At 41.5% G+C, this 14,000-nt stretch overlaps 1 protein-coding gene across 8 annotated transcripts in view; it reads right to left on the bottom strand.

The window, feature by feature from the left end:
- chd6 (chromodomain helicase DNA binding protein 6) overlaps positions 1-14,000 on the bottom strand; it is a 162,044-nt gene that overhangs the window by 99,752 nt on the left and 48,292 nt on the right. For 3 of the 8 annotated variants that reach the window (XM_052031322.1, XM_052031330.1, XM_052031329.1), the window contains exon 1: positions 12,075-12,228. The exons of the other annotated variants lie outside the window; for them this stretch is intronic. In XM_052031322.1, coding sequence (XP_051887282.1) covers positions 12,075-12,137 — 63 coding nt within the window. In that variant the 5' untranslated portion in view covers positions 12,138-12,228. Of the gene's footprint in view, positions 1-12,074; positions 12,229-14,000 lie in introns of those variants that run through there. 8 annotated transcript variants of the gene reach the window in all.

Raw genomic sequence — 14,000 nt, 5'->3', positions numbered from 1 at the left:
AAGACAGACTTGCCCTTGCATAGTTTTATTTTCACTTCTTCTGGATGTTACAAGAAAAACTTTACAACCAATGAAATGGATTGTGAGAATCAACAGCGTCCAACCAAATAGCAACACATATTGGACAGAAATGAAGATTTAATGGGTCTATGTTCTCAGTTCAGAGAACAAATGTATATATTGAAAAAATACATGTCTGCAATCCGAATCAAATTAATAACAATGCAAGAAGGACCTTAACATCTATTAACAGAACACAATCATGCTAAGCTCAAAGGACCAACTTTCCATTAATGTGAATAGTCCAGATTTGTATGTAATAACTAATATTTTATGTGCCATCCTGGTACTGATACAAGACCTGATACCAGCTGAAACCTGCTCATTTACAGGTCATTTGCTGCTCAGCAGCTCAGTTATCTGAGTATGGAGCAAGGAGATGTCTAAGAAAGATGTCAATTAATTTATCAGTGCAAGCCAACAATCAGGTCATACTTAACTGGAATTGATCCCAAATGAGGCTACAGCACTGTTAAGAAAATAAATGGTCAAAAGTAGCACTTGTCCAACAGCAACTGATGCTAGCCACAAGCAAGACATTCATTTAAACATGCCAACTATCTAATCTAAGCTGTCTATGGTCCACATGACCATCCACCCACCTCCCTTCTAACACATCACCACATCTTCCTAGTTTCATCTCATTTCCTAAATGCATCCATCCTCTTCACTAAAATCCTCATCACAGAGAGTTGCACACTTTCATCATTCTGGGTAAAGAAGGTTCTCCTCAACTCCTCAATGAATTATTAAGAACTTTCTTATATTTATAGCCTCAAGTTTTGGATCCCTCCTCATCTGGAGACATCTTTTCCCTCTACCCTTTCAAAGCCTTCATAATGTAAGAGTTCTATCAAGTCTCAGCTTTATCTTTCTAAGAGACAAAAAGCCAAACCTAATAATTTGTTTTGTTAGTTATAAACTCTGCATTCTGCTACAGTGTACCTACTCCAGTACCATTTTTTTTATAAATTAAAAACTGGAACAGAGCAGTGTACTACAAGTATGCCCTATCCAGTGTTCTGTGCTAACCTTCAGCTACTTCATCAATAACCTTCCCTTCATCATAAGGTCAAAAGTAGGCAAGCTTGCTTATGACTGCTCAGTGTTCAGTTCTGTTCACAATTCCTCACTGTGAAATTCTGTGCCCACATGTAAAAAAGCTTGGACAACATTCAGGTTTAGTCTGATCAATTCAAGTAATATATGTGTCATACATCAATCAGATAAAATCTAACCACCTACCCTTAATATTACCGTCACCAAATCACCCAGGGATCGGGGATAACAAGAAACTTAAGACTAACCATATAAACACAATGGCTTCCAAAGTAGGTCAGAAAGTTTGGCAAACGTTTCACCACCTGACTCCCCAAAGCCTCTCCGATTTGTACACGTGTTAGAAAATAATAAACTTGCCTGGATGAGAGTAACTCCAACAAAATTCAAGAAGCTGAAAACTAATCAAGGAAAAAGCAGCCCACTTGTTCGGTGTTTTCTTTAAGAAGGATTTTAGTGAAGAGTGTGGATGCATTTCAGAGCAGCTAGATGAGCATGAGTAGACACAGGAAGGATATAACTATAATGTTAAAAGAGAAATGGGTGGAGGCTCATGTGGAACGTAAACCCTGGCTTGGACTGAATGATGACGTTATGATTGACTGATCTATTGGAGTTCATTGAGGAGACATCTAGTTGAAAGTATAAGGGGCAACCAGTTGATAATGTGTATTTAGACGTTCAGAAGGGCTCTTGATAAGGTTCCACTGAATAGGTTGATCAACAAGGTTAGAGCTCATGGAGATGGGAATAATTTACTGGCATGGATTGAGAACCAGTTAACAGACAGAAAGCAAAGAGTGGGAATAAGCAGATCTTTCTCAAGTTGGCACACTGTGATAAATAGAATACTGCAGGAATCGGTGCCTGGGTCTCAGTTTTTCCACATTCTGTATCAACAATTTGGCTAAGGAGATCAAAAATCATACTTCCAAGTTTGCTGATGATACAAAACTAGGTGAGATTGTGAGGAGGCTATACAGAAGCTTAACAGGGATATAGACAATCTCGAGTAAGTGGGAGAGAAAATGACAGGTGGTGTGTGGGAAAATGCAAGGTCATCCATGTTGACACACAAAATAGAAAAGCAAAGTATTTTCTTTTGAACAGTCTTTGATTTGAATAGGTCTCCTTGTCCACAAGTCACTGAAACCTAACAAGCAAGTGCAGCAAGCAATTAGAAAGGCCAACTGTATACTGGCCTTGATTGCATGAGGATTTGAGTACAGCAGCAAAGATGTCTTATTACAATTATGTAAGACCTTGGTGAGACCACACCTGGAGTTTTGACCTCCTTACCTAAACGGATATACTTGCAACAGAGGATGCAGTAAGGATTCAATAGACTGGTTCCCAAGATGGCAGGTTTGCTGTATGAGGAGAGATTGAGTGGACTATGTATCTGCTGGAGTTCAGAAAGAATGACAGATGATCACATTGACAGCCAGAAAAGCTAACAGAATGATATTATTTATTACTAGGGGAACTGAATATAAAAGTATGGAGGTTATGCATCAGGTGTACTGTGTATTGGTAGATCAAAGTTTTGATGCAACTTTACAGGACATTGGTGAGGCTGGATCTGGAGTACTGTGTACAGTTTTGGTCTCAATACTCAAGGATAACCAGATCCTTCCTTAAATATTGAAACCAAATGAGACAAGGTTAAGATGATTCCTGGTATAAAGGGAGATCGAGTCTGTATTTGTTGAAGCTTAGAGGTATGAGAAATGAACTTATTGACACATACAAAGTGATGGAAGCAGTTCAGAGAAAGTTTACTAGACTAATATCTCAAATGGACGGGACATCCAATAAGACTGGACAGGCTAAGCTTGTATCTGCCGGAGTTTAGAAGAGCACAAGGGAATTTGTATGAAACATACATGTACCCAAGGGATCTTGGCTAATGGAGAGGATCTCATGTTCCCTTATGACATAGAAGGAAGTCAACATAGATGAGGATGTTTTCTCTTGTGAGAGAATCTAGAAGTAGAGGTCATTTAAAAATAAGGGGTTGCTCATTTAAGACAGAGATGAGATGCATTTTTTTCTCTGAGAGTCATGTGTCTTTGGAACTTCCTTTTTCAAAGAACAGTCTTTGAACATTTTAAAGGCAGAGGTAGATAGATATCCAAAAAGCAAGGAAGTGAAAGGTTATCACAAGTAAACAGCAATGCAGAATTGAGGTTATAATCAGATTAGCCGTAATCAAGATAAAAGACAGAATGCACTTGAAGGGCCAGATGGCTTACTCCTGTTCCTAATTCTTCAGTTTATATGTTCTTAAGTACTCCTGCTAATGTGCATGAAGTTTGTGCAAGGTTTACTGCATTAACCTACCAACGATTCTTGAACAGAACCTCACAAACCCATGATCTCTGCCACCTACAGGCGCCTGGGCAAGCAGGCACAAGGGGCATCACCACCTGAGAGTTTCTATCAAAGTCACACACCAACGTGACTTGGAAAGATCTCAAAACTACATCAAAATCTTGGAACTTGCCACCTAACTGCATTGTGGGAGCACCATCAGCCAGACTGTGGCAGCACAAGAAGCCAACTCACCAAAACTTCATGGCCAATTAAGAATAAGCATTTAAAGCTGGCCTGGCCAGCAACCCCTAAATTTTATGAATAACTGAGACACAAGTTTAACATAGCTTCCCTGCATTTTCAATTCCACTCTTCTGAGAATAAATCTCAATGCTTTGGTGTTCTTTTTCTCATTAGGGTGTTACTTTCATTGACTCTATATCATTATGTTCCCTTCCACCTTTCTCTCATTTGGTATTAATTTGCAAAGACTGACCTTCTTAGCCTTTCCACCAGTGTGCCAGCTCACAGTGTTGAAGTTTAATTGTCAATAATTACCTTCTACTTTGACACAGCTCTCCTTTATTCCCCCCACCTTGAAATTTTGTGTCATTTGCAAATTTTGCATTTATTTCCCCAATTCCCAAGATAAATTATTTTCCAAAAACAGCAAACATTGGTCCAGCACTGGTGCCAGTTTGAATAACTATTCTTAATCCTTACTCTCTGTTTACCAATTTGCATCCAGCAACTATCCATCCTATTACATCTCCTGACCTTAGCTATGATATCACTGTGCTGCACCTTATCTTAAGCCTTTAGAAAATCCAAGGCTATTGCATTTACTCTTTCAGCTACTTCAGAAAATTCAGTAAGGTTGTTTAAGCATGACCTTGTCTTGTGAAATCCATGCTAACAATTCTTTACATTTTTGGTTTCTTGACATTTTCTTATTCTGTCCAGTTACAACCCATCGGGATCAGGGGTTTTATCCACTCCAGGCTTGACTGGACTATCAATTATTTCCCCCTTTCAGGTTGCAGTGGTGGCTGTGGGTAAAGATGCTTAAACTGAATTAAATTGACAGAGTGTTCTGATACTGGGAGGCAAAAAGACTGCAAGCTAAACCAATACCTCCTGCAACTGACTGATTATCAAGTTTTTTATTGCACCTGTGCATACATGTACTTGTGCATATGACAATAAACTCAGTTATCAACATCCAGATGCAACCATCCCATCTCTTTCACTTCCTATTCCTCTTCCTCTCCTCCAGCTCAGAGAAGTCCCTGCCCATTCAACTTCACAATTAAGTGAACTGAATAATTTGTAACTAGCACCACTGTCTGAAACAGGGGAAGTCTCAAATACCAGTTTAGGAATCCAGCCTTCAGATTAAGTAAAATACTAGGTTCATTCAAGCACTATGCCCAGGATAAAATACATTAGATGGATGCCAGGTAGCTGAAGGAGCTTATACAAGTTGCCACTGGTTTTACTGAACGTGGCTACCAGTTGGTTCTATGTAGAAAGTACCTAGCGTCATAGAGTCATATTGTACAGAAACAGATCCTTTGGCCCATGATGTCTATGTCGACCACTAGTATAGATATACCCATCTATGCTAACTCCACTTACCAGTACTTGGTCCATAGCCTACTATGCCTTGGTAATTCAAATGCTTAATCAGATCCTTCTTAAATGTTGAGAGAATACCTGCCTCTACCACCTTCTTGGCAGTGTGTTTCAGACTGCAACCAACCTCTGGATGAAAAAAATTCTTCCTCAGATCCCCTCTCACTCTGAACCAATACCCTGTGGTCTTAGATGTCTCTGCCATGGAGAAAAGTTTCTTACTCTCTACTCCACGCCCTTTAAAATTTTCTATACCTCTACCAAGTATCCCTTCAGCCTCCTGTGCTCTACAGAAAAAAAACTCAGCCCATCCATTCTTTTCTCATAACTGAAACACTCTAGCCCAGGCAGCATCCTGATGAATCTCCTCTGTACCCCCTCCAGTGCAATCACATCCTTCCAAAGAGGCAGCGACCAGAACTGCACATAATATTCTAGCTGTGGTCTAACCAATGTTTTATCAAGTTGTGCCAAGACCTCCCTGCTTTTATACTCTATGCCCTGGCTATTGAAGGCAAGCATTTAGTAAAGCATTTGACAAGGTGCCTCATGGTAGGCTAGTCCAGAAGATTAGGTCACATGGGATCCTCAGTGAGATGATAAATTGGATCCAAAATTGGCTTGGTCATGCATTAGCTATAAGGAAGGTACTGTTAGAGGGGTGTTTATCTGACTGGAGGTTTGTGACCAGTGGTGTTCCACAGGATCAGTGCTGGGACCTCTGTTATTTGTGAAATAAATTAATGATCTGGATGAAAATGTAGATAGTCTCAATGGCAGATAGAGTTTAATCTGAACAAGTGTGAGGTGTATTTTGGGAGATCAAATGCAAAGGAAAATATACAGTAAACGGCAGGAGCCTTAGGAGCATTGATGTACAGAGGGATCTTGGGGTGCAAATCCACAACTCCCTGCAAGTGGCAACAAGAGTACGTAGGGTGGTAAAGAAAGCGTACAGTATGCTTGCCTTGATCAGTCTGGGCATGAGTTTTAAAGTTGGCAAGTCATATTGCAGTTGTATAAAACAGTTAGGCCACAGTGTGTTCAGACGTGGTCGCCACACTATGGAAAGGTGTGGAGGCTTTGGAGAGGGTACAGAAGAGGTTGTACAGGATGTTGCCTGGATTGGAGTGCATTAGCTATAAGGAGAGGTTGGACAAACTTGGATTGTTTTCTCTGGAGTGTCAGAGGTTGAGGGTCTATAAAATTATGAGAGGCACAGATGGGGTAGATCGTCAGAGTTTTTTTCCCCAGGGTGAAAATGACAAATGCAAGATGACATAGGTTTAACATGAGAGGGGGCAAATTTAATCTGTGCTAACAATCCCCGATTAATCAAACCTAAAACTTCTATATCCCAATCAAATAGATTTATGGTAACTGACTCTCAAAAAAAAAGACCTGACACTTTTGAGGCATCTTTCGCAACCACAAGGCATTCCAAAAACTCTACAGCCAAAAAGGACTTTCAAAGGTGACCGTGTAGCCAGCGCCCATGGTTTCCTATAACATCATTCACTTTGGGTGGAGTGTTGACCATCCGTGAGAATAGCTCCCTATTGTTCCTCAGTAAGTGCCACCAGTTCTTAAACATTCAAGTGAAATGGACATCTCCAATAGTTCTACGTCTCCCTGGCACTTTTTGCATCCTATCTCACATAAGATTCTGCTCATCTGTCTACCTTGTTTTCTCTGACCTATGTCTCACATTCCTAGAAAAGCTTCGACTTTAAATTCTCATTAAACAGCTCCAAGGCCTTGCCGCTCCTCACCATCTCCAGTTCTACAATTACCTGACACCACTGGAACTCTACTCTCCCTACTCCTCCTCTTCCAATCACCCATCATCAACAATGTTGCCTTCAGCCACATTAGTTCCATGATTTGAATTCCTCCCTAAACCCCTTCACCACTTCAGAGCCACCTTAAGCCTAAACCTCCCACTAGTTCTTTCTTTGATTAATCATGCATTGTTTTTAAACATGGCTCAGTAGATTGTCTTGAGACAGTTTTCTGCAGCAAGAGTGTCAGGTAAGTCCAAGATTTTGTTGCTCTATGTCACGATCTAATGTCACAGAATTACATAATGGTTTTACCACAGAAGGTCAGTTGGCCAGTCAAGTCCACACTATGAATGAGAAATCTACCTAGTTCTAATCCCCTGCTCTGCAAATTATTTTCATTTAGGCAATTCTCCAACTCCATTTTAAAAGCTATGAGTCCAATTCTACAGACATGAAGCATACACTTTAAAAAAGGTTTTTCTCATCAGTTGTGTCTTCTGCCAGTCACTTTAATTCTATGGACCTGGCTCTTGTTACTTCCAAGAATGAGAACTATTTCTCTCTTTCTGCTGTCAAATACCCTTCATGATTTTGAATACCTGCATTAAATCTGATCAAAACCTTAGCTGTTCCCACAACATGCCCACCTTCACCAATCTATCCATACAATCAAAGTCCTTCAACACTGGAATCATACGATATCTTTATTAGTTGCATGTACACCGAAACACACAGTGAATGCATCTTTGCGTACAGTGTTCTGGGGGCAACCCGCAAGTGTCACCACGCTTCCAGTGCCAACATAGTATGCCCACAACTTCCTAACCCGCATGTCTTTGGAATGTGGGAGGAAACCGGAGCACCCCTGGGAAACCTATGCAGACACGGGGAAAATCATTTGAGTAAATCTCTTCTAAATCTTCTTTATATCTTTGCTAAAGTGTAGCATCCATAGAGTCGGAATCATACAGCACAGAGCCCTTCAGCCCAACTGGTCCATGCCGACCAAGATTCCCATCTGAGCTAGTCTCACTTGCCTGCGTTTGGCCCATATCACTCTAAACCTTTCCTAACCACCTACCTGTCCATGTACCTTTTAAATGTTTTTAATGTACCTGCCTCAACCACTTCCTCTGGCAGCTCATTCCATATACTGACCACTCTCTGGGTGAAAAAGTTGCCCCTCAGGTTTCTATTAAATCTCATCCTATACCTATGTCCTCTAGTTCTTGATTCCCCGACCCTGGGAAATAGACTATGCGCAACATCTTGTACAAGGGCAACATAACATCCCATCTTCTATACTCAGTGCCCTGACTGATGAAGACTCGCGTGCCAAAAGCCTTCTTCACCTGTCTATCTACGACGCACTTGTACTCCTAGATCCCTCGTGTTCTACAACACACCTCAGAGTCCTACCATTCACTGTGTAAGTCCTACCCTGATTTGTCTTCCTAAAATGCAACACCTCACACTTATCGGAATTAAACTCCATTTGTCATTCCTCAGCCCACTTACCCAGTTGATCAAGATCCCTCCATAAATGCTGATAACCATCTTCACTGTCAACGACACCACCTGTTTTAGTGTCATTTGCAAACCTTACTAACCACGCCTTGTACATTGATATAAATGACAAATAGCAATGGACCTAGCACTGACCTCTGGGGAGCACCACTAGTTACGGGCCTCCAGTACGAAAAACAACCTTCCACCATCACCCTCTACTTCCTACCAGCAAGCCAACTGTATATCTAATTAGCTAGCTCTCCCCCAGATCCCTTGCAATCTAACTTTCCATAGCAGCCTAACATGCAGAACTTTATCAAAGGCCTTACTGAAGTCCATATAGACCACATCTACTGCCCTGCTCTGATCGACCTTCTTGGTTACTTCTTCAAAAAACTCAAATCAAATTCACGAAACATGATCTCGCATGTACAAAGTCATGCTAACTATCCGTAATCAACCCCTATCTTTCCAAATGCTTGTATATCTTATCCCTCAGAATCCCTTCTAGTAACTTACCTACCACAGATATTCAGCATACCGATCTACAGTTCCCAGGTTTTTCTTTGCCGCCTCCTTAAATAAAGACATAACATTAGCCACCCTCCAGTCTTCCAGCATTTCACCATCACTAATGATGATGTATATATCTCAGCCAGGGCTCCTGCAATTTCTTCTCTAGCTTCCCACAGTGTTCTTGGATATACTTGATCTGGCCCTGGAGAGTTGTCTACCTTCATATGCTTTAAGACATCTAGTTCCTCCTCTGCTCTAATGCAGACTATCCTCAAGACATCCCCATTAACTATCTCAAGATCCTAAGGCTTCATGTCCTTCTCCATGAGGAGAAATATTCATCGAGGACCTCATCCATCTCCTGCAGCTCTATACAAAGATGTCCACTTTGGTCTTTGAGGGGCCCTATTCCCTCTGGAAACAATAGTCCAGTTGTGGCTAAACCAATCATTTATAAAGGTTCTTAATGACTCCCTTGTTCATGCACCTCATGCCTCTATTTATTGCCCAGGATCCATGTGCTCTTTTTTTTAAAACCACTCTCTCAATCTGTTCTGTCACTTTCCATGAACCATGCACCAAATACCCCAGATTTCTCTGTTCTTGTTCCCCTTTCAAATTACGTCCTCTAATTTCAATTCCTTCTTCTCATTATTCTCTTCAAAATTTTGTAAGCAAAAGTACAAGAGGGGTAGATAAGAATTTTTTCCCCATGGCTGGGGTATCCAAGATAAGAGGTCATCAGTTTAAAGTGAGAGTGGCAGGTTTAGAGGGATCTAAGAGGTGATTTTCACACAGAAAATAGTTGGAATCTGGAATGCACTACCTGAGGAGGTGGTGGAGACATATACTCTCACAACATGCAAGAAACATCAAGGCAAACACTTGAATCACCAAAGCAAAGGCGGCTATGGAACTAATGCAGGTAGACAGGACCTGTGCAGACGGGTGTAATGGTCGGCCCGTCACGGTGGGCCGACGGGCTGTTTCTGTGCTGTACGACTATGACAAAACGTAACTCTTTACATTCTCAGCATTGAATTCCATCGGCCATCTCTTCACTTGTCCCGTCAGCCTGTCTACATCCCCTTCATCCATTACTATTTCCCTCATAGTTCACTATTCTCCCAAATCTTGTGACAAGTCCTGACACCTTCCTGATTCAGATGAAATAATGTTGCCCACTAAGCCAACTAACTGAAGAAATTAGAATAGGGTCACATCTCCCTAAGGCTGTTCTGCCATTCATGCTGTTCTTACTGAAGATCATGACTGACCATTTCCCTCAACGGCACTCTCCTGCAAATTCCCATTTCTCTCAATTCCTTTAAAGTCCACATATCTATTGATCTCAGTGTTGAATATTTACAATGACTGAGATTCACAACCGTGACATTTCACATCTCAGTCTAGCATTAAGGACCCTCATCACCTGGGACATGCCCTCTTCACATTACTACCATCGGGGTGGTGGTACAGGAGTCTGAAGACCCACACTCAACATTTCAGGAAAAGCTTCTTCCCCTCCACCATCAGATTTCTCAACGTTCCATAAACCCAACCTCGTTATTCCTCTTTTGCATTATTTATTTTTGTAACATAGTAATTTTTAGGACTTTATATCTTGCAATATATTGCTGCCACAAAACAACAAATTTCACGACATACCTCAGTGATAATAAATCTGATTCTGATTCTCCCAACCCTATGAGGTTAACCAATTGAGACTATGACGAGTGCAGCCAGAGAAATGAGCCTATCAACATCTACCCTGACAATCCCTTGTATGTTTCAAATGAGAAAAACATTAAAAAGTACATCTATTCAATCTTTCCTTACAGCTCAACCCACTCATCCCATGTAATCAATTTAATGACATTTTTTTGCACAGCCTCAGACAAATACACACACTCTCAACTATGAAAACAACACCGCATGCAATACTCCAGGTATAGTCACATTAAAACCCTATCCAAATGCAACATGCCTTCTTCATTTTGTATCTTACACTATCTTGCAATAAAGGCCATCTATCCATTCTTCTTCCTAACTGTACTGCTCAGTAATTTAAATGGAGGAACAAAGTACTAAGCAAACTCAGAAAAAGATCTCCACTCTGGGTAGTCACTTAAACATACATTTTGGACCACTTCTAGCAATGCAATATATAGCAAAGTACATTTTTCTAGTGTCTTTAATGTTGCTGCAACCTTTGACACTAAATGTTAAGGCAAATTATCATAACCTTGGTCTAAGCAGTTCATTGTAAAGAGCTTATGGGAAGAAATAAATTGTTAGGAAGTTTCAGAGGACAAGGCCCAGCCATCCATGATAAGCTGGAAAAAATGGGTGATGAATAAGAGGGGAGAACTGGAATAACTCATATCTGGGAGGTTTCTGAGCAGGAGGAGGTTACAGAGATTACAAGGGATAAGGCTACAGTGCTATTTGAAAGAGGAATGGTTTAGTACACACAAAAAACTAGTACCAACACTGATGGGTCAACCGATTGTTTATACAACAGGCATACATTGCAGTTATCTACACTTGTGAATCAACCTCAAGAGAAACATAAACCAACTCAGGTTCTAGACAACCAAACTTCATATAAATTATCAAATCTGACTCTCTCAGCTTAACATCTTTACATCCCAATAGCCTATCCAAGAAAAAATTGTTTATACACGGAAAGGATCAGGGGCCTACATTGCAAAAGATATGAACATAAAGCACATCTGAGCGGCATATCTGACATACAGTATTGACCCAGATTATATATAAACACAGATTAAATCAACAGCACAGGCAGTAACTGGACAAGTGCCGTAAAAACAGTCACTGACCTAACAGCAACGTAGCAAGCTCAGGAAATCCTGAAATGGATCACTCTTGTTCGCTGGGTCACTGGCTCTACACTGAGCAAAAACCCAGAAAATCACTCCAACTTTTTGAAAGAACAGCCCTGTGGTGCCCTATTTAGAAAGAAATCTTTCATTCAATCGGTCGAACGAGGCTCTGGAGAGGAGATCTCTCAAAGAGCCCTACACTTGTTTTTGTTTAGAAGGCCCAGAGGGCCCCACGCTCCGAATGAGGCTGCTAAAGCTCGTTCTCTCTCTCTCCCCCCCCGCCCCCTCCCTCGCACACACACAAAAGAACACCTCGGGTCACCACAGCAATTCAAACAACAATGCTCACCTGATATCTAACCTCACCGGGGTAAGCTAGAGCAGTGTCTGCCCCCATTAAAAAGCAGGCCATTTCCAACCATCCTTAGTCAGACTCTTGTCTCCAGTTCAGCAGGGAAAAGCCAGACGTCTGCATCACAGTCAACACTTGATGCTTTCGCTCACTCACGCTCTCTCTCTCTCTCTCTCTCTACATCACTGCACAAATTGCTTTTCTTCCCCTCCTCCTGATATACTGCAGCATTACGTTGCATGCACAGTAGGGGACAAGAATCAATGCAGGACCCAGCACTTAAAATCAATATCTTCCCGCTCAACACAAACAGGCTTCAATCTGCCCACCCACCTCCCTCAAAAAAAACAAACCACATCTTTCAGCACCTATACCCGCTTCTCTCCAAAGACAGGCTACAGACTCACAGAGTATTCTTGTTACAAATGAAATATCTTGCTTAAATGGAGTCCTCACCAGAATGAGTTCAGCCTGGGTCGAGCCTGCTAGAAAGAATTCCAGAGCAGCTCTAATACAGTGAGTGCGGGGGAGGGTGCACAAAGCTAGCATCAAATATTTTCTTGCATATATTCAACTTCCCACCAGAAAATCAAGAAACTATGTTAAAAATAAATACATTAATTACTGAAGCAGAAGTGAGCAACAACACATTTTGGGGGAGTGGTGAAGAGGCAATTTATGAAGTTACAGAAAATGTGGATACACTATCAGCTGAGGTCACTGAAGGAAGCATTCACTCATTCACTAGGACTCTCAGCCAACTCAGGTTGTGGGCTTGAGTCACACTCCAAACACTGAGCACAAATAACATACTCTCACTTTGAGTACAGTACAAAGGCAGGGCTGCAGAGTCAGAAGTACTATCTTTCAGCTGAGACATTAAATCAAAGTCCTGTTGCCCAATTAGGTGGATTTTAAATGGACTGGGGTCCAAGTCGATAGATCCCTCAAAGTTGCCGCGCAAGTTGATAGGGTGGTTAAGAAAGCGTATGGCGTGCTAGCCTTCATTAGTCGGGGGATTCAGTTCAAGAACCGCGAGGTAATGTTGCAGCTCTACAAAACTCTCATTAGACCACACTTAGAGTATTGAGTTCAGTTCTGGTCACCTCATTATAGGAGGGATGTGGAAGCTTTAAAGAGGGTGGAAGCTTTAAAGAGGGTGCAGAGGTGATTTACCAGGATGCTGCCTGGATTAGATAATGTATCTTAAGAAGAAAGGTTGAGCGAGTTAGGGCTTTTCTCTTTGGAGCGACGCAGGATGAGAGGCGACTTGATAGAGGTGTATAAGATTATGAGGGGCATAGATAGAGTGGACAGCCAGCACCTTTTCCCTGAGGAGGAAAGTTTAGGGGAGATGTCAGAGGTAGGTTTTATTTTTACACGGAGAGTGGTGGGTGCCTGGAACACACTGTTAAGGGTGGTGATAGAGGCTGATACATTAGGGACATTTAAAAGACCCTTAGATAGGTACATGGATGTAAGAAAAATGGAGCGTTATGGGCTGTGTAGGAGGGAGGGGTTAGGTTGATCATGGAGTAGGTTTACATAGGTCGGCACATCATTGTGGGCTGAAGGGTCCATATTGTGATGTACTGTTCTATGTTAAAGATTCCATGGTCAGTGCACTGGGCCATTCCTTACCCCACACCAGATTTACTAAGGTAAGTTTATCTGGTCATTTACTTCATTAGTGGAATGGGAGTTTTCTGTAACCAAACTGACTGCTGTGTTAGCTACACTACACTAGTGACTATAGATCAAAGCTTGAAAATACCGGAATCACTGAGCAGGTCAGGCAGCATCTCAAGATGCTTCAGAACTTAATGAAAAGAAGTTGCAGAAAGTATGGGGAATGGATGGATAAAACAACGGGACTATCTCTGAGAGGATGAGGCTATAGTTACCCCGAGATAAATGAGGTCA

Source organism: Pristis pectinata, chromosome 16, assembly GCF_009764475.1.
Source record: "Pristis pectinata isolate sPriPec2 chromosome 16, sPriPec2.1.pri, whole genome shotgun sequence".
NCBI classification, from domain to species: domain Eukaryota; kingdom Metazoa; phylum Chordata; class Chondrichthyes; order Rhinopristiformes; family Pristidae; genus Pristis; species Pristis pectinata.
The sequence above is the reverse complement of the archived record's forward strand: the minus strand, read 5'-3'. Positions and strand labels throughout refer to the sequence as shown.